This window comes from Ipomoea nil, unplaced genomic scaffold (assembly GCF_001879475.1).
Source record: "Ipomoea nil cultivar Tokyo-kokei standard unplaced genomic scaffold, Asagao_1.1 scaffold2827, whole genome shotgun sequence".
NCBI classification, from domain to species: Eukaryota; Viridiplantae; Streptophyta; class Magnoliopsida; order Solanales; family Convolvulaceae; genus Ipomoea; species Ipomoea nil.
Window position 1 is genome coordinate 632,600 of NW_017619255.1, and position 24,677 is coordinate 657,276.

The 24,677-nt window shown below is 36.0% G+C and overlaps 3 protein-coding genes across 4 annotated transcripts; 1 reads left to right on the forward strand and 2 right to left on the reverse strand.

Moving 5' to 3' along the window:
• Nucleotides 1-2,389: 2,389 nt before the first annotated feature.
• On the reverse strand, nucleotides 2,390-4,089 carry LOC109159472 (40S ribosomal protein S11-like). Its single transcript, XM_019307570.1, has 6 exons — nucleotides 3,970-4,089; nucleotides 3,827-3,867; nucleotides 3,600-3,700; nucleotides 2,926-3,070; nucleotides 2,749-2,838; nucleotides 2,390-2,658 (listed from the first exon to the last, which is right to left on the reverse strand). Exons 1-6 carry the CDS (start codon nucleotides 3,979-3,981, stop codon nucleotides 2,568-2,570), a joined length of 480 nt encoding a protein of 159 aa, XP_019163115.1. The 5' UTR covers nucleotides 3,982-4,089; the 3' UTR covers nucleotides 2,390-2,567.
• Nucleotides 4,090-8,502: 4,413 nt separating this feature from the next.
• Nucleotides 8,503-12,276, forward strand: LOC109159470. 2 transcript variants are annotated; one of them, XM_019307567.1, is made up of 9 exons: nucleotides 8,503-8,880; nucleotides 8,986-9,179; nucleotides 9,689-9,870; nucleotides 9,962-10,246; nucleotides 10,481-10,539; nucleotides 10,630-10,666; nucleotides 10,760-10,831; nucleotides 10,962-11,286; nucleotides 11,718-12,276. In XM_019307567.1, the coding sequence occupies exons 1-9, from the start codon at nucleotides 8,751-8,753 to the stop codon at nucleotides 12,102-12,104; spliced, it is 1,671 nt and encodes a 556-aa protein (XP_019163112.1). In that variant the 5' UTR covers nucleotides 8,503-8,750; the 3' UTR covers nucleotides 12,105-12,276. The 2 variants fall into 2 exon arrangements, with proteins under 2 accessions (XP_019163112.1, XP_019163113.1); XM_019307568.1 differs by having other exon boundaries at nucleotides 8,998-9,179; nucleotides 11,718-12,272.
• Nucleotides 12,277-18,829: 6,553 nt separating this feature from the next.
• LOC109159392 lies at nucleotides 18,830-19,423 on the reverse strand. Its single transcript, XM_019307506.1, has one exon. The coding sequence runs from the start codon at nucleotides 19,421-19,423 to the stop codon at nucleotides 18,830-18,832; it is 594 nt and encodes a 197-aa protein (XP_019163051.1).
• Nucleotides 19,424-24,677: the final 5,254 nt, after the last annotated feature.

Consider the following 24,677-nt stretch of genomic DNA (forward strand, 5'->3'; position numbering starts at 1 on the left):
CGGTGGAGGAGCAGTAGCAGCGCTGGCGAGCTTTGCCTCTGCAATTTCTTCTGGATTTTATCCATCGCGAAGGGGACAATGGCGCCACCGACGACGACAAGGAGCGGCGGCGATGGAAACAGCAAGAAAGGCTAACGGAGAATGACTTCTTCTTCGAAGAGCTGAGAGAAAAAGTCTCGTTATCATCCCCCATTATCCTTACCTCAACAAACTAACAACATTAATTTTTTTTTTTTGTTTTTTTTTTAAGATGAAAACGAAACGAAACAAAGCGTTGTTTATGTATCGTGTTTGTTGGGAAAGAGGAATGGTTGAAATTGTGAAGGGCGAAGAGCGAGCGGAGGGGATGAAATGAATGAACAAATGGTTCCTTACAAGTATGGTGTTTTGAGTGGTATTGCGACAATTCCCAAAATATCTTTATGTACATCACTCTCACTTTTTTATTAATATTTTTTACCAAATAAAATAATTTGTGATACACTCATGATGCAATGTTATCCTAGTTATTATTATTAGTATTTTTATTATTATATAATAAATTAAGGATGACAATTTTACCCGCACCTATTGGGTTCTCTGCATCCCTGCACGGATTTTAAAATACATGTACAATTTAAATAATGGGTGCGGGTATGAATCCCTACATTTACGGGGCAAATTATACTGTGCATCCGTATGCACCATGTATAGTGCATGATGCAAAAACGACGTCGTTTTATTAAAAACGCGCGTCTCCCTTTAAAAAAAAATTCAGGTTCGATTCTCAGCAACAACATATGAACTAAAATTTCAGAATCAATGAACTATAATTCCAGAATCGATGAACTATAATTCCAGAATCTATGAACTAAAATTTCAGAATCTAATCTATGAACTAAAAATTCCAGAATGAATGAACTAAAATTTCATAATCTATGAACTAAAATTTCATAATCGATGAACTACAATTCCAGAATCGATGAACTATAATTCCAGAATCAATGAACTAAAATTCCATAATCTATGAACTAAAATTCTAGAATGAATGAACAACATAATGTTGTTGCTGAGAATCGAACATGAATTTTTTTTTAAGGGGAGACGCGCGTTTTTAATAAAACGACGTCGTTTTTGCATCTGTATGCACCATGCATGGTGCATACGGATGCACAGCATAACTATTCGCACTTACGGGTTTTAAAGGGGGTATGGATCCCTGCACTTACGGGTTTTAAAATACCTGCACAATTTGAATATTGGGTGCGGATATGGAGGAATTTTGTATACCTACGTAGGTATGGGACAAGTGCGGGGAGGTATATTTTAGTATTAATTGTTATTAGTATTAATTTATTATATAAGTTTATGTATATTTTATAATTAAAAATGCATAATAAATTAAACTTATTAATTTTTTGTTTATAAAATTTGAATAGGAACAACACAAATAACATAATGAGTAAACACTTAATACAATTTATACTACCAACATAACTTTAGTTCCAATTAAAGACTAACTTCATTAGTCCTTATTAAATTTTAGAGTTATTCCAACTTATAAAAAAATCTATGTAATAATTAGAATTGTAGTATAAAATTTGTATTAGATTTAAATATAATATTAATAATTAGAGTAATTTTAATAATTAGAATTGCAGGTTGCAGGTATTATCCGCGCTCGCAAAATCCCCACAAGGACAAGTATAGAATAGAAATTTCATTACCGGATGCAAAAAAATAAGTTGAGAATGCAGGGACGGGGCATGTAATATATCCCCTGCATCCACCCCGCCCCATTGTCATTCATATACTAAACTTACATCTAGATAATTATAATACTTTTCTAGTAGTGATAATTTTTATAATCTATACATAAAGCTATATTTACATATATAGTTAAATATTGATCAATAGTCATTAGTTAATTGAATTATTAAATTTGACTAATTGATAATATTAATTGATTGTTAAAAAAAATTTAAAAAATACGGAATAACTATTAACTAATAACTAATTATATACAAAATGAATTTTTCAAAAAAAATATGAATAGCTTTTTATATTTTAATATTTTTAAACAATAAGCTATTATAAAAAAAACTAATTAAACAATCATATTAATTGTTTAACTAAATCAAACAACTAATAACAGTTAAACAAGGTCAAAATTAACTGATAAGCTAACTGGCTAAAATTTTAGTGTTGAACTATCACTCAAAACAGTGTTTCTCTCTCACTTTCTTAAATTTAGCTCTTCAACTCTCGAAAAACATTCCCATTCAACATTAGAGTTGTATCATCAATTTACTAAAATAAATTCAAGAATACCACCATAAACTGCATTTCAAGCCGCCCTTAAAACTCATTTCCTTTTAACAAATCTTCACAACCAACAAACAAAACTCATCATAGAAAACCCTGTTCAACATTAATTTCAGTTAAGCAATTTGTAAATTCAACGAACACAAAATCAATTGCAAGTAGTATTATAGATAAGATTCCAATGAAATAAAAAAAAGTGTTCAACGAAAACAATAAAAACAGCTCTAACACAAACTTTTTAACAAAAAGGGTCACATCGGCGTTCACATTCCGGTGAATGCCTTCTTCCCACCACTAGCAGAACCAGCAGGGATCACCTTCAACACGTTGAATCGAACAGTTTTGGACAATGGCCTGTTATGTAGAAAGACATGTCCATCATTCTAGACAAAATCTTATAACAGGATAGAGAATAGAAGACGGGTTAAAAGCTAGGATATTTACCTGCACTGTCCAATAATTACGTGATCCCCTTCCTTGACACGGAAGCATGGTGAAACGTGAGCAGCAATATTTGAGTGGCGCTTCTCATACCTGGAAGACCAACCAGCAAACTTGTCAAGTTTTGAAATATGAAAATAAGCAAAATATTCGAAACAGCAAATCATAACTAGCACTTGCCTTTGATACTTCTTAACAAAGTGAAGGTAGTTACGACGAACAATAATGGTTCGGGTCATCTTTGCACTGTGGCAAGTTCCGGCAAGGATACGACCTCTGATAGAAACAGTACCAGCAAAGGGGCATTTCTTATCAATATATGTTCCTGGAAAGAAGACAACAGCATTTGTTGGTCACCATATCAGAATTACTTGATAAATGAAAACTTAGATGTTTCCAAGAATGATAAACCATTAGGGCCATAATATAACCATTTAATTCTACTACCATCTATTCCTTATATTACCAATTGAATGAAGAATCACATGATTCATATAGCCCTCTATACATTTCACATTCCTTGATCAGGTACTTGTTATTGATGGCTAAATGAATTCACATAGAGTCTGACCAAGAAGCTTTATTCCCTAAGATTTTACTCATTTGCCACAAGATAACAATTTCCAAACAATCAATCTCATAGTTACAGTAAAAAACTCCCACACCAGTCTCAAGATTAATCATCAAACAACAAAACCCACAAAACACATTTCATTTACAAATATGATACTGCTGAAATCAAGACTTCTATATATATATATTGGCAGTAAGCAAGCAGAGCTGGAAGTAGACCAAAAACATCCATATATGTGCTAAATTTATTCAGTAAACAGGTCAGAAAAGTAGATGTGTACCTTCAGTGGCCTCACGGGGTGTCTTGAACCCGAGACCAATGCTCTTCCAATAACGATTTCCTCCCTTACCGGGCCGCTTTCCCTTACCAGTCTTCTTCGAGCTGCCAATTCAAATGGAAAAAAAAAAAATGCAATCTTTAAGCACACCACGGTAAATCAGTATTCACACACATATAATAGTGCATATTGGTACCATTCTAGGAAGGTATATAATCGCATAATCATACCTGAGAAAAACTCCTGGCTGCTTCAAGAAAGCCTTCTCCGTCTGCAACACAAAGCAAATCCATTCAATTTCACCGTAAATTCACAGCACATTGATTTACATACACAAAGAGAAAGAGAGAGAGAGATTGAAGGAGAGGAATACCTGCTCTGCCATGGTTGGAGGCTCCGAGGTGCTGTGGAAGTGAAATGGAGCAGCTAAAAGCCTAGGCGTTGCAGAAGAGATGGAAGCGAGGGTTGCCTTTAAACTCCTAACCCTAAAATGCTATGTTTCTTATGGGCTTATGGGTGTTTCATGAAAGGACTTGGATTAGTGTAAATTATAGGCCCATATAGTGCCTAATGGGCTTATCCTGCTATATAGGCCCAGTGGGCATTCAGTTGGCAAATTATTGTGTGGACCATGGTCCATGGTCCACACGGTGCTATATGAATTATAACAAAAAATATATTTTTAATATACTATAAAAGTGACATAGGGCGGGGTGTGTAAATTTTGACAAATTTTCGGTTAACCGACAAAGTTCGGTTAACCATTTTTTAAGAGAACTTTTTCGCTTCAGTTAATGGTTAAAGGTTTTTCAAAATTTCGGTGTTCGAAACTTCGGTTCACCGAAATTATATATATATATATATATATATATATATATATATATATATATATATATATATATATATATATATATATATATATATATATATATATATATATGTTTTGTAATGTTGTTATGATATTGTTTTTGTATATTTTCTTATGGATTTATTATTATATGTATTATTTTTAAGATTTTAAACTTTAGTTTAAAAAAGTTCGGTTAATCAGTTAACCGACAGATTAATCGAAAAAAAATTCGGTTCAATTAATTCCAGTAACAGAAAGTTCAGTTCGGTTAACGATTAAAATTTTAAAAAATTCGGTTAAAACGGTTCGGTTAACCGATTGAACACCTCTACATAGCGGAGAATTAAGACAAAAAATGCCTTATTAATCCACATTTCATTGTGTTTGTGAAATGGGAAAAACCTTGTTCTAGGTGGACTAAGCTTAATGTTGATGCTACAAACAATGCTAAAGGAGGGGGAATAGGTTTCAAGTGGGTCATCCTTCACAAATATGGAATGCTTATGGTAACCAAGAGCACAACTTGGAAGGGCATTTGCTCCTTGAAAGAAGCATACGCTATTGTAATTCGAGAAGCACTTAGTTAGATGATTACTTGATATCTTAATAATGTTCAAGTGAAAACTAATTTTTTACAGGTTATCCAAAAATTAAAACAAGATGATTGTATGTCTTCTTTTGATTTAGTTTTATTTGATCTCAAAGATTTGTTGATCTATTTTGCTTATATTTGTATATTTTTTTATCAAGTAATAATCTATGAATTAAACGTAGTATTTTTTTTTAGGTTAATTGTATGAAGTAATTTTATTACCGTCCCACCTATATTTGTAATATTCGAATTGTGAATTTCTACTAATGAAATTTCGCATTGTGAATTTTTACTAATGAAATTTCGCATTGTGAATTTTTAAGAAGCCGAGACAGTTGCCACTTGAAAAGCTTTGAGTTGGTTGGAGGAATGAAGGTATGAGAACGTGCAAGTAAAGACCGACTCGTTAGTATTATCTTCGGATGATTTAAAAAATAATAATAATAATACATAAAAGGAGGAGTATATTGTGTGGTCATTGGTGGGTCCTACGTTAGAGCATCCAAGTCAAAAAGTTACCAGCAACAAGAGCCTATATGTGCTGTAATTACTTGGAGAATGTGACCACAAAAGTTTTGCACATCTAAGGGGGCCCAAAAGAGTACTCCGTATTAAATATTTTCCCTCACCCTCCAAATAATTGCCTTCACTTAGACATTAGGCTTGTTTGGTTATCAGCGGTTAGCGGTCAGCGGTAGCGGATTGTATTAGCGGTTATCAGATAGCGAATTGTATTAGCAAGTTTGACCAGCAAATTGTATTAGCGATTTATAAAAAAATATTTGATAAAATTAACTGTTTAGATTGGCGGTTAACATGTAAAATAACCATAAGGGTATACATTATAATTTGTAATTTATAATAATAATAATAATTTTAAAAAAAAAAAAAAAAAAAACGAAAGAAGGGAGCAGCACAAGCTGCTCCCCTCTTGTATTCCCACTTTTCCCACCGTCCCACATCAGTGGGAAAAGTGGGAATGGAGCCTTGAGGCTCTCAAGGCTCCACAAATTTGTTGCCCATCCCAGATGGGCAACATTGAGGAGCCGTTTTGGCTCCTCAAATTAAGGAGCCATTTCGGCTCCTCAATCAGTTTTAAGTTTTTTTTTTTTTTTTTAATATAAACAGGGGCGTTTTGGAAAAAATTTAATTTTTCCCAAAACGCCAACCCCAAACCGCTGATAACCAAACATGATTTTGTCAAAACGCCAAAATGGTGGATCCGCCAAAATTTGGCGGATCCGCCATTAACCAAACAAGGCCATTAGAATATCACAAAATACAAATATCATTATTATTCTTTTTTTTTTTGGCACGGAATAAAAATGCAACTATGCCTACAACAAGGCTTGAAACTTAGACCTCCCACATAGAAGAGCAATCTGATACTAATGGACCACAAGCCACTTAGTATATTAAATTATTTTGATTGTATAATTTAGTGAACCATAAATAAAAAATATAATATTTATGTATATAAAATACATTATTTAGAAGTATATTATTTTATATATTATCAAATAATGTACATTCAATATACAAATAATGTACTTTCAGTATATTAATTATTAAAAATGTATTTTGTATTCATGAAAAGTACATTACTTAAGTACTAAAATATAAATGTACATTTAGTATACAAATAATGTACTTTTATTATATCAAAAATGTATTTTTTTTATGATTCACATAATAACTTGCCAAGCAAATATTTGCAAGCAACTAGACAAACATAGTTGATGAGAAGCTTTACTTGTTTGCAGATGTGTGTGTGTCATTTTTAAACATAATTGTATACTTTTTTTTGTTATTCAATTTCTATTGAATAAATAAGTTATGTTGATTTGCTAATTACTATGTAGTGTGATGATATTTCTGTTATAATTCCAAAATAGTGGTCATAAGTATATTTTGTTTAAATTTTTAGTTAATTTATCTGTTATATTATTAGATAAACTAAAATATTTTGTAATTTATAATATGGTTTGATAATATCTTTTAATGTATTTTTTAAAAAGTAAATTTAAATTCGAATTGCATTCCTTTAATCTGTTTTAAATATATTTTTTGAATAAGTCTAACACAATTAAGTCCCGCGGGGTTAATTGAAATGATAGGTCACCTGATATAAAGTCAGCACTTCAGCGACATAGTGAGGGTTCGGCGTGATTTACATTATCCATCGATTCTTGAATAACGTTTTTCATCTCGTATTGAATTTAGAAGATACGAGTAATTAAAGCATTGTTGTGGTTAAAGATCCATCTGTAAAACATTGGGAGTTATTTTTTGTTTTATGAAGTATTAAAAAAGAATAAGCTAACTATTGTAGCTATTTTTATTTTAAAGGTATGTTTTATATTGGTGAATATTTAAATTTAGTAATATTTTTGAAAAATAAAGCAATATTAAAGTATGAATGAAGTCTGAAGTGCAATATAGAATGGATGCAATGTGAATAGGTTTAGAATAGTGAACGGTACGCGGTAGAAATTGGTGTCCAGAAGACATACCTTAGGGATTAGCGCAGCTTTCGGTGTTTCTCCACTCTCTACCAAAAGCTACATATTACATTTTTTTTTATCAGAACACATTTCTCAACTTACATTGGACCAGTTATACCTCAAAAGACATATATAGATATAAATCTTGAGTTACCCAAGTAGCCTCTTAATCGGCTTATTATGTGTACAATGGGTGTATTTTTGTACTTCTATAAATTTGGAGAATTCATATTAGTCGAATTCTCTAATCTCTAATTTAAGGAGCCTAAAGATCCAAACTCCTGAGAAGTCTTAAGTCTAAAATATTGTTGGTCGAAATTCAACTCCTATCATATCACTGGAGTGGTGACTTTAGGTAAGGTGATCTACCATTTGAGTTAAGTAAGAATATAAGGGTAATCCAACCAAATTGATATGATAATTTGTCAGATAATTATAAGATTTTAAAATTTACTTCTTATGAAAGTTCTTTGTTAATTTTTTTATTTGAGTTGGCTAGCGACGAATAACCTATTTTATTATAGTTTTTTTATTGGTTAGAGTTATAATTGACTTTTTACTCAGGAATTAGAGTGTACTTCTGTGTAGCAACGACACATTTTTTTCATAAATCAAAAAGTAGCTCGTATGGACAGCTTAGTTGATCATATAGGTGAAATTTGAGAAGAATGATCAGGGATCGAGTCTCATCAACGACAGTGTGAAAACAACTCTTAAAGTGAGAGGACTCTTTGTGCACAATAATAACATGATTTACATCATTCCGTATGCTCTATGGGAATAACGTCAAAATTTGGCATGGCTCAATCATTCAACCCAAAATCAATTTACAGTACAAACCATGATTATTCCCACTAATTACAGTAATATTAGTAAAGTTTATAGTGCGTAATTGTAGTTGACAAAATATGAACCGAAATAGATGTGATATGCCATCTGCATCATTTGTCCTTTTGCCACTGTCCATCACACTATCACACTCTGCACATTGTCCAAACTCAAAATTCCATAGCCACTTCCCACACAGCTCTCTTTCTGTCTCTGTCGTCATATCTGTTTCTGCTCACATTTCCACACATGTTCTTCACTACTTAGCTCTCTCTCTCTCTCCCTCTTTTCTTAAACTCTAGACATCACAGATTCTTGATAACTTTCCCTCTCCAGTGCTTCCAAGGAGATTTCCAGCCATAGTAGCTGGTACAAACACAATGCTGTGCAAAGGGTCACTCCTCTTTTCTCTTCTAACTATTTCCTTGCTTTTCTCTTCCTCTACCTTTGTCTGTTTTGGAGGAGGAGAAAAAGCAAAACATCAGCACATTTCCCACTTTCCCCTTTCAGGTTCTTTACTTTACCTTTTTATTTTGCTGGGTTTTTTTTCTTCTTCTTTCTTGAGCTACCCACTTAATTATTATTTTTATTTTGGGCTTTTAAAAAAATTTGAAGGGGACTTTCAAGGGGAAATTTATAGTACTGATGAAGTGATTTTTGGGGAGAGAAGAAGGGTTCTTGAAGAAGAAGAGCCTCCACTGAACTCATCACTCATCCTGGCTGCTAAGAGGACATATAGGAAAGACCCTCTCGATGATTTCAAGAGATACACAGGTGGATGGAACATTAGCAACCGCCATTACTGGGGTGTAAGTGCTAAAGCTTTTACCTTTTGTCTGAGAAACTAGTAAATTTTGTGACTTTTTCAAAATTAACTCTCATACACCCATGGTTATTGTAAAGAATGTACTTATGATGCTGTATATGTGTGTTTTTTGGTATGCATGTACCATCTTTGTGGCTAAGGGTTCCTTGAAAGTTGAGAGCTTTGTCTTAAAAGTGAGAAAGCATATCTAAGTTGGGGCAATTATATATTCAAATAAATGCCTTTACTGATTGATTTTTTCACTAGAAATTAAAGCAAAGAGGGAACACCTGGTGAATTGCTAATTAAAGAATTCCTGTTTTTGTTTGTGGGGGGACCATATATGAGATTTAAACAATACAGTTTTTCTACTCATAGTATATTTGTCCCCGAAAATATTGATTTTGGTACATTGTTTGCGATGTACAATGAAGATGTAAATATCTTAGCAAGAACCATTTTGTTCTGGAATTTAACTGGCCTGTTCTGATGCTAGAATCTGTTTTCATGCAGTCTGTGGCTTTTACTGCAGTTCCGTTCTTCTTAGTCGCTCTCATCTGGTTCGCGATCTTTGGACTATGCTTATTGTTCATTTGCTTTTGCTTCTGTTGCTGCCGAAGGGAACCTTATGGATATTCTCGAATAGCTTATGCTCTTTCGCTTATTCTCCTTGTATTGTTCACCGTAGTTGCAATGTACCTCTCTCTCCCTCCCTCCTTCGCCAAATATCTTATTTCTTCCTTCATTTCTAATTGTTCTTTGGTTTTTTGTTTTTTTGGTGTTCAGAGTTGGATGTGTTATTCTATACTTTGGGCAGGGAAAATTTCACAGTAGTACGATAAACACTTTGGACTATGTAGTAAAGCAGGCAAATAGCACTGCTGGAAGTCTTAGGGATGTTTCGGGTTATTTCTCAGCAGCCAAGCAGATTGCGGTGGATAAAGTCTTTCTCCCCGCTAATGTCCAAAGTGATATTGATGCCATTCAAACTAAAATCAATTCTTCTGCTAGTGACCTTGCCAAGACAGCAGATGACAATAAAGATGATATAAAAGACGTGATAGAGTCCGTGTAAGTGAATATAAATAGGAATTTCTCTTTTTTTCTGCTTTGTCTAAGAAGCTTATTTCTTTCGGTCATAATAAGAACATATATACTTGTTGGGCGGAAGTCAGGCCGGTGAAGGGTCAAGTCCAGTACACTGCCCCTCTCGAAAATGTGGTGGCAGTATATAAGGAAATAAAGTTTTTGGTCCAGTGGTAAGCGCTTAATCCTAACAATACTGATAAACAAGCATTAATGCAGGAGAATTGCGCTTATTGTACTATCGGCTGTTATGCTTGCCTTGACATTCCTTGGATTTGGTACGATTTTTAAGGCCGGTGCTTGACAACATTTTAACAGTTCTGTTTACCGATTCATTTGATTGAATCTTTTTTTTTTTTTTTTGCCAGTGTTGTCAATCTTCGGACTGCAGTTTCTCGTTTACATGTAAGCTAGGCAGTTCGTATCATTGTTCTATACCCCCCTCTCTCTCTCTATTCTCCTGTTATCTCTGAAGTTTCATTGCATTTCCCTCTGCAGCTTGGTTATTGTTGGATGGTTTCTTGTAACAGCGACTTTCATTTTATGTGGCATATTTCTTCTTCTACACAAGTAAGTTTTTTTTTTTTTTTTTTTTTTTTTTTTTTTTTTTTAATATTTAATTAGCGACTTGTGATGTAATGCTTTCCTGAATTCATGGTTTGTTGGTGAATTGGTTTTGGGATGGATGCTTGATATGCAGCGTGACAGGAGACACTTGTGTAGCGATGAACCAGTGGGTCCAAAACCCAACTGCTAAAACGGCTTTGGACGACATACTGCCTTGTGTAGACAATGCCACTGCACAAGAGACTTTGAAGAAAACCAAGGAAGTCACGTCCCAATTAACTATCGTTATTAACCTCGTCATAACCAATGTGTCCAACAATAATTTTGCTCCTGTTTTTGTTCCGTTTTACTACAACCAATCTGGTCCACTGGTGCCACAACTTTGCAATCCATATAATAGTGACCTGACTGATCGAGCATGCAGTCCCGGTGAAGTGGATTTCAACAATGCAACAGAGGTACTACGTTTAAAATGTTAAGCATATATAATATATAAACATAAATGTGCAATCCAACTATTAGCTTAGCCTTTTAGTTGAGATAGAACACATCAGAGCCAACCCCTTGCCAAAGGTCAAAAGTACCCAAGTTGCACACTTGAGGGGTGTGTTGAGCATATAATATATGTGCAATCAAATTATCAGCTTAGGTTTTTAGTTGAGATAGAACACATTAGAGCCATATGGTCCACGTGCTTGCTTGGAGCATGTGAAAAGCAACCAAGTTGCACACGTGAGGGGGCGTGTTGAGCATATAATATATGTGCCATCAAATTATCAGCTTAGACTTTTAGTTGAGATAGAGCACATGCTTCAATTCCTCTCAACGTCTATATGGAAATGTGTGTCATTCCAGAGGAGAAATTGATCTTCACTTTTGCATCCTGCAGGTGTGGAGTAAGTATGTGTGCCAAGTATCTTCGAGTGGCTTGTGCGTTACACCCGGGCGACTGACTCCAGATTTCTACAGCCAGATGATGGCCTCCGTAAACGTGAGCTATGGTTTGTACAATTATGGGCACTTCCTGGTTGATTTGGAAGATTGCGATTTTGTGAGAGACACATTCACTGAAATATACACAACTCACTGTCCTGGTCTACGGCGCTACAGCCAATGGGTGTACACCGGGCTGGTGGTTGTTGCAGTTTCAGTAATGCTTTCGCTCACGTTTTGGGTGATATACGGAAGAGAAAGGCGACACCGTGTGTATACAAAAGCACATACGCCAAAACCTGCAGAAGATGAGTTTGATGGAGATAAGTACATTAGGGAATAGTGAGCAGGGATAAGTATTTTAGCTACTCTTCTCTAGCATCTTTATCTTTGAGGCTTGAACCTTTATTTGTGGATTACTAACTATATAAGAATCCTTTCAAAAAAAACTATATAAGAGTAGTTGTTTTCTTGAAACATGATTGCAACAGATAGTGGGCATAAGAATGCAGAAAGATGATTTTCATTATTTTTTTTATACATTAGGTTTCTCGGCTTACACTAGACTAATTCTAAGCATTTAGAACCTTTGCTTAAAGGCGCTGGAAGAGGTAAATTGAATTAAACTTTTAACATCATATTTATTTTGATTACATTTTTAGTTTTGGGAGTTACAAAAATTGAATGTTATATTCAATTTTAAATGTCATTATTACTAATGATGAGTTCCTAATCTTTAATAAAAACAGGTTGTTGGGTAGAATGAAGTTTGCAGCTTCTAAAAATTCTAGTTCTCTCTATTCTCTCCTAAGCTTCTAGAAAATCTTTCCCAACTTCTCCTCAATTTCTAAAAGTGTTTATTTTTTTCAAGTTAAGTTTGCCGAAAAAAATATAATGTCAGAATTTATTTTATTTTAGAAAATTGAAGCTACAATACTCCTAGCACTCTTCGAAGATAGTGAATTAATTTTAAAGAAAATGTCTATAACACACAACTTGAATTTCCTTTGACACTGTTTTATTCACTTGTGTACTTTTTATAAAGAAACTAGTTTTATACGTGTATTGCGTGAATGAGTTAATTACCTAACTTTATAACAAAAATACAATTAAATAATCTTTAAGCTCTTAGTCATCATTTGGGCTTGAACTTCCATTTAAAATTCATCATCTTTGCACATATCCAATAAAGAGAGCAAATTATATCGTGCACTAGGGCGCACAATGCATTGTGTGCCCGACACAAAATGATGTTGTTTTGTATATTTTTTTTTTGAAAATTCGCGTTCTCGTGTTTGGTGTTAACTTTTTTTTTTTTTTTTTTTTTTTTTTTTTTTTTTTTTTAAATCTCATGTTTCAACTGTACATAATTGTGTAATAGAATGTACATAATTGTAAAACAGAATACACGTATTCTTTTTTGAAAGGATAATAAACATAATCTAACATAATACATAATACATAATACACATAAACTCCTAACTCTTAAAAAAATCCCTTGTTTTGAATGTACATAATTGTATAACAGAATACACATAAACTCTGTCGCGTCAATTCCCCACACAACTTAACAAAACGAAGTCGTTTTAGGCAAGGCGGGGCAAATAATGCATTGTGTGCCCCGGTGCACGATATAACTATTGAATAAAGAGTTGTCTTAGCTGATTGGACTTAGATCTTGTTATGAGCCTAATTGGCACTCATAATGGATCCATATTATTATTTTTATTATTATTATGATTATTATTATTATTAGTACTACTACTAAATAACATTAGTATTGATATAAAATGTGATGATATTTGTATAATATTGAAATGGTTTCTAATATTATCAACTATAATTATGTATATTAACCAGTGTTATTGAAAGCCATTCCAATATTACTTGATGCAAAACATTATTGTATTGGATATTATTGAAATTGTTTTTAATAATACATGTTACAGTACATAGTTATACCTTATACTATTGTAATGATTTCTAATTGTAACCAATCATGTATTATATTGGATATTATTAAAATGGTTAATTATCATGAACTTAAGTAATATTTTTTTTTTTTTTTTGAATACTACTAGCTCTATTACATTGTAGTATCTGTTCATATACTTTCTCAACCTACTGAAACACAAAGAGCCAATAACGCCTCCACTAAGGCTCGAACTTACAACCTTCCAAATGGAAGTCCAACCCGGATACCATTAGACCACATAGACCCGGAACTTAAGTAATATTTGGTGTTTCTGGAATTGAAATATTATTTTAAACTTAATAGAAGATTTAATTTATTGATATGAAGGTTTATCTTTTGGTTGGTTTTTAGAAAAGTTTGTTTTCTATATACTCTTATATTTCAATGATGAAAATATGACTCGTATTTTTTCTTTTTTCTTTTTTTTTTTTTTTTTTTGGCAAAAGACTTTTATTCTTGAGAAATTTAGAGAAGTAATTGTCTTATGTTCCCGAAAAATTAGTAAGAGTGATTTTATTCTTCTTTTAGGAAATTTCATAGGAGTTATGAAATTAGATGAGTTTTATTTTTGGAAAAATCAAAAGAGTTTGAATTTTAGTGAAGTAAAATAACAGAAGTAAATTAGAGAAGTTGCAATACTGAAGAAGAGGTTTTTGCAATAATAGGGAAGTGTTTAACTCTACTCAATCATTATTGTGTGAACCATGGTCCACACAAGTTGTGTGGATCATATTTTGTATACTATAAAATAATGTACATTTAGTATACAAATAATGTATTTTTAGTATATTAAAATTGTATTTTGTTTTTAGGAAAAGTACATTATTTGAATACTGAATGTATAATGTACATTCAGTACACAAATAATGTACTTTTAGTACATTAAAAATGTACTTTCTTTTATGGTTCATACAACACTACGTGGACCATGGTCCACACAATAATTTGCCAACTACTATTTTGGGCTTAATTCGATACATTGAATTTGGAATTTAAAATGTCATATCTTTCTCAACCTACTTAAATCTAAAGAATTTATAATCGCAGTGAGCACCGGTCTAGCATATGTGGTTCATGTTCAGTTGAGTCACCATGATTTATATCCTCCCAAAATGCTCTGTCGGGCCGGGGTGCAGAAGGCCTTAGAGTTGGGGTTCAACCTTTTGAAAGAAGAATTTATAATCGCTCATATTTAGACTCAAAATCATAACCTTTTATTTGGAGAACCACTACATGCGACTAAAACCATAAGGCTTTTGGCTTAAAATGCCGTATTCAAGCAATGAATTTCATCATTTTTTTTAAAAGAATATTTGATGTGTTGAGTTTCAAACTTGACACATTGAATTAGGTCAAGAATTTGCATGGACTTGAGCGATGTTTTTCTAGTCAATTTCACATATATTAAGTTTAAGGGATAACTCAAATATTAAATTTAAATTATTTTATAATATATGAGATAAGAAGTCCCATTAACTTCTATAGGTTTGGTAATTAAAGCGGTTGTTGTCTTGTTGGGATTTTTGTTAGTACTACTAACACTATTACAATGCAGTACCTATTTATAACGATGAGATAAAATGATTTCTGATTAAAAATCAAAAGGATAGGAAACATAGTACAGATAGTTAAACAAGTCTACGCAAATAAATCCTATCTAATAGGAAAGCCACATAAGACTAAGTCTAGTCTAAAGATTATTAAACCAACATATAAAGTGTGACAAAATAATATTCTGGCTAACACACCCCCTCAAGCTCAAGGCTGGTGCGCAACAACATTGAGCTTGTCCCGAAGAGCTGAAAAGCGCGGTCCTGGCAGTGGCTTGGTGAAAATATCTGCGAGCTGATCCTTGGTGGACACAAAATTAACCACCAAGTCCCCTGAAGCGACCTTGTCCCGAACAAAGTGAAAATCGATTTCCACATGCTTAGTCCTAGCGTGGAAAACTGGATTCGCACATAAGTAGGTGACACCCAAATTGTCACACCATAGAGCGGGTGGCTCACCAGTGTGCAGACCAAGCTCCTTGAGTAACGAGACAACCCAAGTTACTTCTGCAGCAACATCTGCAAGAGCCTTGTACTCGGCTTCAGTAGACGATCGGGCCACTGTGCGCTGTTTCCTGGAAAGCCACGAGATCAAATTTTTACCTAAGAACACTGCATACCCACCAGTGCTCTTCCTGTCAAGAGGACAACCCGCCCAATCGGAATCAGAGTAGGCATGAATAGCAGCGGAGTGTGAGACTGTGATGCGAAGACCATAATCCAGAGTACCCTTGATATACCGCGGTACCCTTTTAGCCAAGCCCCAATGATCAGTAGTCGGCGCGTGCATAAACTGACATAGACGATTCACTGCATATGAGAGATCCGGCCTCGTAATAATCAAATATTGTAGAGCCCCAACTACCCGACGATATTGCGTCGGATTATCATGCGGAACAGCAGTAGACGATACGGGCTGGGTGACCGACGCTGGTCTGACTAAGGGCTTACAATCCAACATACCTGTCCGAGTCAACAGATCATTCATGTACCTGCGTTGAGATAACAAAATACCGTCGGTAGTGTGTAAAGTTTCAATACCAAGGAAGAATCCAGGCGAGCCTAGGTCACGTATCTTGAAGGTATTGGACAGACGCCGAAGTAGGGAGGTAATGAGCGTAGGGTCATTACCCATCATGATGATGTCATCTACATACACCAGCAGGTAAACACGAGAGTCACCAGTTGAATAGTGGAAAAGAGAGACGTCAGTTTTAGATGCTGAAAACCCTGTAGTGATTAAATAATCATGCAGTCTTTTGAACCACGCCAGTGGGGCTTGCTTGAGTCCATACAGAGACCGCTGTAAGTGGCACACGTGATCTGGATGAGTCGGGTCCTCATACCCTGGTGGTTGTTTCATATATACTGTCTCTGCTAGGTGCCCATTTAAAAAGGCATTGTGGACGTCAAGTTGCCTTAGAGTCCAGTTATGTGAGACGGCTAGAGAGAACAGCAACCTGACTGTAGTCGGTTTGACTACAGGGCTAAACGTGTCAAAGAAGTCCTCGCCAGCTACCTGGTTGAACCCCTTCGCAACCAGGTGAGCCTTGTACCGTTCCACGGAGCCATCCGCGGTCCGTTTGGTACGGAACACCCACTTGCACCCAATAATATTCATATCCGGTTAAGGAGCCACTAGAGTCCAAGTGTTGTTATGCAATAACGCATTGAACTCCTGGTCCATAGCACCTCGCCACTCTGAGTGTCCGACTGCTTGTGAATAACAAGTGGGGTCAGCCGTCACAGTGAGAGCTTGAAAACTTTCACCAGTACCACGAGTCATATGCCGTAACCTCATTGTATGGCCTCGATCTTGAGGCTCGGTCCGTGCAACCCTTTTTCTCCGAGTTTTGGGCCGTGTTGGGCCTTCAATAGTTAAGGGGGCAGGCTCTTGGCCAATGGTATTGGACTCGGAGACCGTGGTCTTCCCAAATCAACAGCGGCTGTGGGCCCCGTTTGTGTGACAACCGGGCTTGACGCCCAAGGTAAAGCAGGGGTCATAGATGTAGTTGATTCCTGTGTAGGCAACTATGAAAAAGGGAAAACAGTTTCGTCAAAGCGTACATGACGACAGATATAGATTTTCCCACTTATTAGATCCATGCATCTATAGCCCCTAAAGGATGGGGGATAACCTAGGAAGACGCAAGGTGTCGAGCGGTATTCCATCTTGTGCCGATTATATGGCCTTAGATAGGGAAAACACCGACACCCGAAGACTCGAAGAAAAGTGTATGGTGGTGTGGTTTTATATAGACAACTGTATGGACTTTAATAGTTTAGGACGGGAGTAGGTAAGTAGTTGATTAAATTTGTGGCTGTCTCAAAGGCGTAGTCCCAGTATTGTAGCGGGACACAGCCTTCGGCTAGGAGGGCTAACCCTGTTTCGACTATGTGTCGATTTTTGCGTTCAACGCGGCCATTTTGTTCGTGCGTATACGCACAAGACTGGCGATGAACAATGCCTAACTTTTCGAACACTTGATGGAGTTTGCGGTACTCCCCGCCTAAGTCAGACTGAACACACTTGATAGAACGCGAAAATTGGCGTTCTACCATGACCCGAAACGACTCGAAACAGTTGTATATATCGGATTTTACCCGTAAGGGGTAAAACCACGTAAAGCGCGAAAAATCATCTACAAAAAGCAAAAAGTAACGGTATCCACTAGTAGAGATTACATGTGCCGGACCCCATATATCCGTGAAAATTAAATCTAACACATTTGTACTAGTAAAAGAAACTCTATTTATAGGAAATCTAGCAGATTTTCCAAGCTGACAAGATGAGCATAATTCGCCCGGCTTTGTTTTATTTGGTGACACTGGACATAACTTGAGGACCTGATTCTGGACATGTGCATGGGGATGACCCAACCTGCGATGCCAAACAACTGGAGTGGTGCGGGATGTAAGAAACGCGAAGTGGGATTGAGAAATAGGAAGCTTGTACAACCCGCCAACCGTAGGGCCTTTAAGCAGAACCTCCCGATTGACCGAATCCTTCACAACGAAACAATTTCTGTGAAACTCAAAGAAGACACAATTGTCATCTGTTAAACGGTAAACAGATAACAATGGGACACTTAATTGCGGAACATATAACACATTTGACAAATTAAGTGATTTAGAAACATTAGACACGGATGGTATAGAAGCATGTCCAATTCGTGAGATCATCAAACCTGCGCCATTACCAACGCGCAGGACATCACCACCATTATACTTGTCGGACAGTGACATCAAGGATGGATCCGGTGTGGCATGTGCCGTGGCCCTAGTGTCTGGAAACCAACCCGAGGCGCCGGAGCTTGTTGCTGCATCATCACCCGGGACTGCCATGTTGGCTTGCGGACCCGGCTGCGGAGCATACCGCTTAAAACAGTAAAGGGCGGTATGCCCTTGTGCTCTGCAGATCTGGCAGCGAGGACCACTGCCACCGCCTCGATCGTTTCTACCACGGCCACCACCTCCTCTGCCATTGCCGCGACTCGGATGCCCGGAGTTGCCGCGGCCGGAATTCTGTCCGCCTGAACCGCCTCATCCACCATTGCGGCCCCGGCCAGCGTAGAATGCAGCTGGATTCCCGTGCTCAGGATGCGCCGGATAATCTTCCGCATGGAGAAACTCCTGCGCCCGGAGATAATCCGCAATCTGCGGTATGGTGACTAGAGTGCCAGCCGCAGTCAACGACGACGCCATGGAGCGATATTCTTGCCGCAAGCCCCGGAGAACGAACATGTTCTGTTCGGCTAGCGAAATTGGACGACCGGCGTGCGCAAGGTCCTCCACTAACATCTGAGCTCGGCCGAGATACTCAGCCGTGCTGCTGCCACCTTGCCTGAGGGCGTGAAACTGCCCGAGGAGTCCGAGACATCTCGCACGCGTAGAACTAGTCAGCGCCGTGTTGATGGAGTCCCAAACAACCTTGGATGTGGACTGCCCAACCGCAAGGTGCATCACCTCATCCGAAAGGGATGAGATGAGAAGAGAGAGTAATGTCTGATCTTGCTTAATCCAGGCCTTGTAGGCCGGATTGGGAACCGAGGAGGTGGACGTCGTGGACTCGCCGGTTGCCGGTGCGGCGTCAATCACCGCTGGAGGGCATGGAAATTCACCGTCAACATACCCCATGAGTTCTTGGCCACGAAGAAAATAAAGGAACTAGCTGGGTTCTCCAGAACAAGAAGTTCCTGTACGTCAACTTCAGCGATACAAAATGGTGTGCACCGCTGAGTGGATTCGGAGTCGTTGCCGGAGTAGCATTCCCGTCGGCCGAGACTGTTCGTTCGGAGGAGGCTGACATGGTGGTGATTCGGTATATTTTGGGAGAGAGGGATACGGGAAGGATGGTGGGAGAGAGAGGGAAACAGTTACCTGGTATAACTGATACCAGATGAGATAAAATGATTTCTGATTAAAAACCAAAAGGATAGGAAACATAGTACAAATAGTTAAACAAGTCTACGCAAATAAATCCTATCTAATAGGAAAGCCACATAAAACTAAGTCTAGTCTAAAGATTATTAAACCAACATATAAAGTGTGACAAAATAATATTCTGGCTAACAATAACTAACTACTTTCTCAACTTCTTTGATCATGGAGAAATTAAAAACTATATTTATTTGTTGCCTAGAAAATTTGAAAGATAATTTTTAGTAATTATTGAGAATTTATATGAGAAAAATAAAATCTAAGTTACACTCTTAAAAAATAATATAGAAAAGCAATGGGATATTATTTGACATATTGTCACTTATACGTTTTGATTTGAATACCTTTGTTGCTCAAGTAAAAAAAAAAAAAAGACCTTTTAGGAAAGTGTTTCTTACATGCTTGAAGTTCTGATCACATGTTTTCTCGCCATCTCCAGGGCCCGAAGATTTTTCCTAACAAATCGAGACCAATCCCTAAATTTTTATTGTTGTTGTTGTTAGGAATATTCTACATTTCAATTCTGAAAAAAAAAAAAAAAACTTAAAAAACTATAGAATTCTTTTATTTTTTTTTTCAGGAAAAAAACCAATTTTTATTGGATTGGATATTGTGTTAAATGCTTAAACTTGTAATAAGTGTTATATAAAAATTGCCTATTTATAAGTTGATTGATCTAAATATGAATTATATTAAGATAATGTCACATAATTTGGGAAACAATTTAAAGAGAAAACATTTGAAACACAATAATATTGTTTAGTTTGTTTTTTTCCCCTGACAGAACTAATGATGTTTTCTTGGACTTGTATATTGTTACATTTTTGTGTTGATTTTGTTGGGTATTTGCAAGAATTATAGGATGGATATGTACTAAAATTGACAAAATGCGTTAAGGCCACATGGGTTTGCCCAGCACTGTCCCGTGTGTAGGGTTGTGCAAGATTGGTATGGGTTACGTCGGGTTAATGACACATAATTGAAGTTATTTATAAATTTAAGGAATAATGGTCAAATAGGCTGCACACCAAGTTGCAATTAGGTTATTGAACTCAGAAAAAGTACAATTAAGTTCTTGAACTACACAAATTCATGCAATTAGGTCTAAAATGACCTGTTTACTTAATACTTTGCTGATGTGGAGGTTATGAATTTTAAAAATAATTTTAAACAAAAATAATTAAAAATAAAAAAAAAAAAAAAAAAAAAAAAAAAAAACCAGAACGGCCGTTCTGTTTTTTTTTTTTTTTTTTAAATTTTTTTTTAAATTTTTTTTGTTTAAAATTATTTTTAAAATTCTCAACCTATATGGCAGGTAAACATGTTATTTTTTAAAAAAAATAGGGAAGAAAGGAAAACAAAGGGAAAAAATAAAGAAAAAAAGAAAAAGAAATGTCATGTAATCGTCCAGTCAACAATCAACCGGAACAAAGGGTTAGAAACCGGCTACTAGGTAAAATTGAAGGTATTTTTAACGTTGAGTGGAGTGATTGCACGTTTTTTTAAGTTCGATTGTCTGATTGCACTTTCGCATTACGTTCAGTGGCCAATTTGACCCTTATTTCAAAAATAAATATCATCATAAGGTCAAACAACAATGAATATCATCATTAATCAAAATAGTTAAAATAAAATATAACAAATAATAATGATCTAACAACATATTTTTGTTCTTCTATCAACCTAAATATCTAATTTAGTTACATGTTTTAATTTCTAATAAATAATAATAATAGTCTGGTTGGCTAACGGTCTACATCTAACATCATCCTCACATAAATAACAAGTTACACTATGATGTGGAAAAAGTCATTGAACGGGGATGACCAATTATATTATATTACCTTATTACCTTATAAATTTGAAATTTGATTTGCACTCTTACATCATAAGAGAGCCTTTATACTAAACAATACAAGTTTCTTCTAAAAAGAAATTATATATATACTAGTACAAACTCCTATTCCTTTCCAATGTGGGACAAAGATTACTTAATAGTCTTGTCAATTAACTTCATTTTTCCAATCCAATGAGTCCAATTTGATAATCAAGTTCTCATTCACCCATTCACCGTTTTCAATATACAATATACCGATTTCTTCGCTTTACTTAGAAGAACCTTAATTCGCTTTAACCTGACCCAAATGAACTCCACATATACTTATACCACAAAATAACAACTCAAAATAACATTTTAGCTAAAATTTCCAACACCATATTCCAATCAAACAAATAGAAAAAAAAAAGTTCCTATTTTATTTCTTCTTTATCCTATTTGATGGGGATATAGGACCCCGGGGGTCCATTTTATTGGTAAGTATTGACCCAAGTGGGGGTGGTGGAGCAAGGAGGTTGACTCAACTCAAGTCTTATTGGGCTAAGAAAACAAGGGCCATGGGGGCCCAAAAGAGGGGAGAAGGAGTTTTCCGTCAAGACTCGCCGGCGGACAATCGACAATCGACCGACGAAGTGGCCCGCCGGGTTCCCAGCGGTGAGGCGTGGCCGGCAGTGCCCCACCGGGGTGGCCAGGAAAGGGCAGGTAGCATGGCACTTAACTAGAGTAAAAGGCATGGACACTGTCAGCAAGGTTCAAACCCACACCTTCCAGCACAGCAGGCGCGCACTATACCACCAGCCTACGTCAACTGTTGTTTACTTGGGCGCGACAATTATATATAATCTATGTTTGCGGGCAGGGCAGCCTCCACCACCGGCCATGGCCGGCCAGCGAGGGCAATGCGCCCCCCAGATTGTCAACAGCACCCCCCCCCCCCTTCCCGAGGGGGTGCTGGGCGGGTGCGCCGAGCATGGTGGACCGAGGTGGTATGCGCGGGAGTCCTGGAGGTATGGCGAACGTGCCCGCTTGCGTAGCGATAAATGGGAGAGTGGGGATGGATTGCATGGGACACGTGGACAGGGCAAGGTGTGGGGAGCCAGGCTATAAATAGGGGCCAGAGTTCTCAACAAGGGGGCAACTCAGGCACGACAGACACCCTGGTCTAGTGGTCTTGATCTATACTCTCAATCCAGTCACCTGGGTTCGATTCTTACTAGTAGCATAGTTAGCAGTAGCCCATCCCGTAGGCCTTGTTCTTTGTATTTGGGCCGCCATTCTGAACCTGTACCTCGGACTTTGTACACATTATTTTGAGCCTAGCGCCTCGGGTAATAAATTTATGGTGAACCCGGTCCCTATAAAATCATCAGTATTACTTCTGTAATCATATTCATAACCCTTTTATTTTCCTTTTATGAACCAAGTACCACATTAAAAGACATACCAGAAATAGGATTAGTTAAAGTATGTTTGGCCTTGATATCTGAAATCTCACCCACAAATATAGTCACGTAGCTTGAGTGGTGTTGTGAGTTGCCTTACCACTTGTAGTTGTATGGCGGATCCCACGCACCTTCCTCGTGTGTATCACTCTAGCTCAACGATAAAGATTAAAAGAATTAATGTGTTGTACCTTTGAAACCAATGACACAACTAGTTCAAGCTGGCATTAATGTGTACCAATATTTGAAATTTGAATAGATGAGTGTTAAAAATATAAAGTTTAAATATGCCATTCAACCATTTGAAATAATGCAATTAATTTTTTGCATTATAAAAAAAATAAATTAATTTGATATTTGAACTTGACAAAATTGTGCAATTAAGCCTACTAAAAGTAGGTGAGGTAACATGATAGGCGTGCAAGTAAGTACTAAGCAATTTTTATAGGTAAATTAGTTTAAAAAGGGATCGATTGCACTTTATTGTTAAGATCATGTGTCTGATTAAAAATTTTTTGTGATTCATGGAGTTAATTGTATTACCCCAAATAGTCTGAAGACCTAATTCATTCTTAACCAAATTTGAGAGTTCCTTAAAAATTTTCTCATTTTATTGTTTGTTCCTTAATTCATAACATGACAATCAAATATTAACATTAAAGAAGGATTTATTTAATTTTCTTTTTATTTACCTTCCATCCAATTTGAGGGATGTATGAGTATAATATATGTGGGGAAATTAATTCAAAAATAATATTTCAAAAAATGTGTTGTCACATACTATATAACATGTAAAAGATCTAGGGCTTGTGTCACTCATAATTTTGACTCTATAACGCCTCCACTAAGACTTGAATTCACAACCTCTTATATGAAAGTTCAATCCGGGTGCCATCTGAGTACAAGGTGCTTAGTTGATTTGCTTCATCCTAAGAGTTCTATATATATTACGAGTATACATATAAATTTCAGTGAACTTAAACAAATGAGAACACACTTCCGAATTTTTAGAGAAGATGTTGGTAGAAAACAACAATTTTTCAGATGCTAAAATATTACAACCAACCATGCATCTATAGGAAAGTTATAATTTATTATGCTATCATTATCCCTAAAATTTATTCCCTTTCAAAGTGATATGGAATAAACCATGTCACTATTTATAAATTAAAAGTTTTTTTTTTTTTTAAAATAGAATAATGTGGCTTGCAATCCATGCAAAATTAGGTTAACCCTATCCCTGCAAACATTTCCCACTCTTAAAAATGGATCCCACTTCCACATCATCCAATTTGCAAATCATCTACTATTCACACTACACTCCTACAAATTCAATCAACCTTCAAAAGTGGGCCCAACATATTAAAATAATATTATTAATTACATTAAAATATTAAAAAATAAAGAAAAAATAAAATAAAATAAAAATAAAAAGTACAAAAGTTGCCGCGGCAGCTTTTTCATCAATTTGCAAATTTGCTATTTCAGCAAATTTGCAAATCCCTTTGAATTAAAAAAAATGGAAAATGGTGAAGTGGCTTTGCCACATCACTTTGCAAAGGGGAGTTTGGCTGGGATGTGGTCAGCCTTAGCGAGGATTGCAAGTCTTGGAAAGTAGGAAGAATTACACTATCATGAGTGAAAGGTGGACCCATTTTTTAAAGTGAGTTGA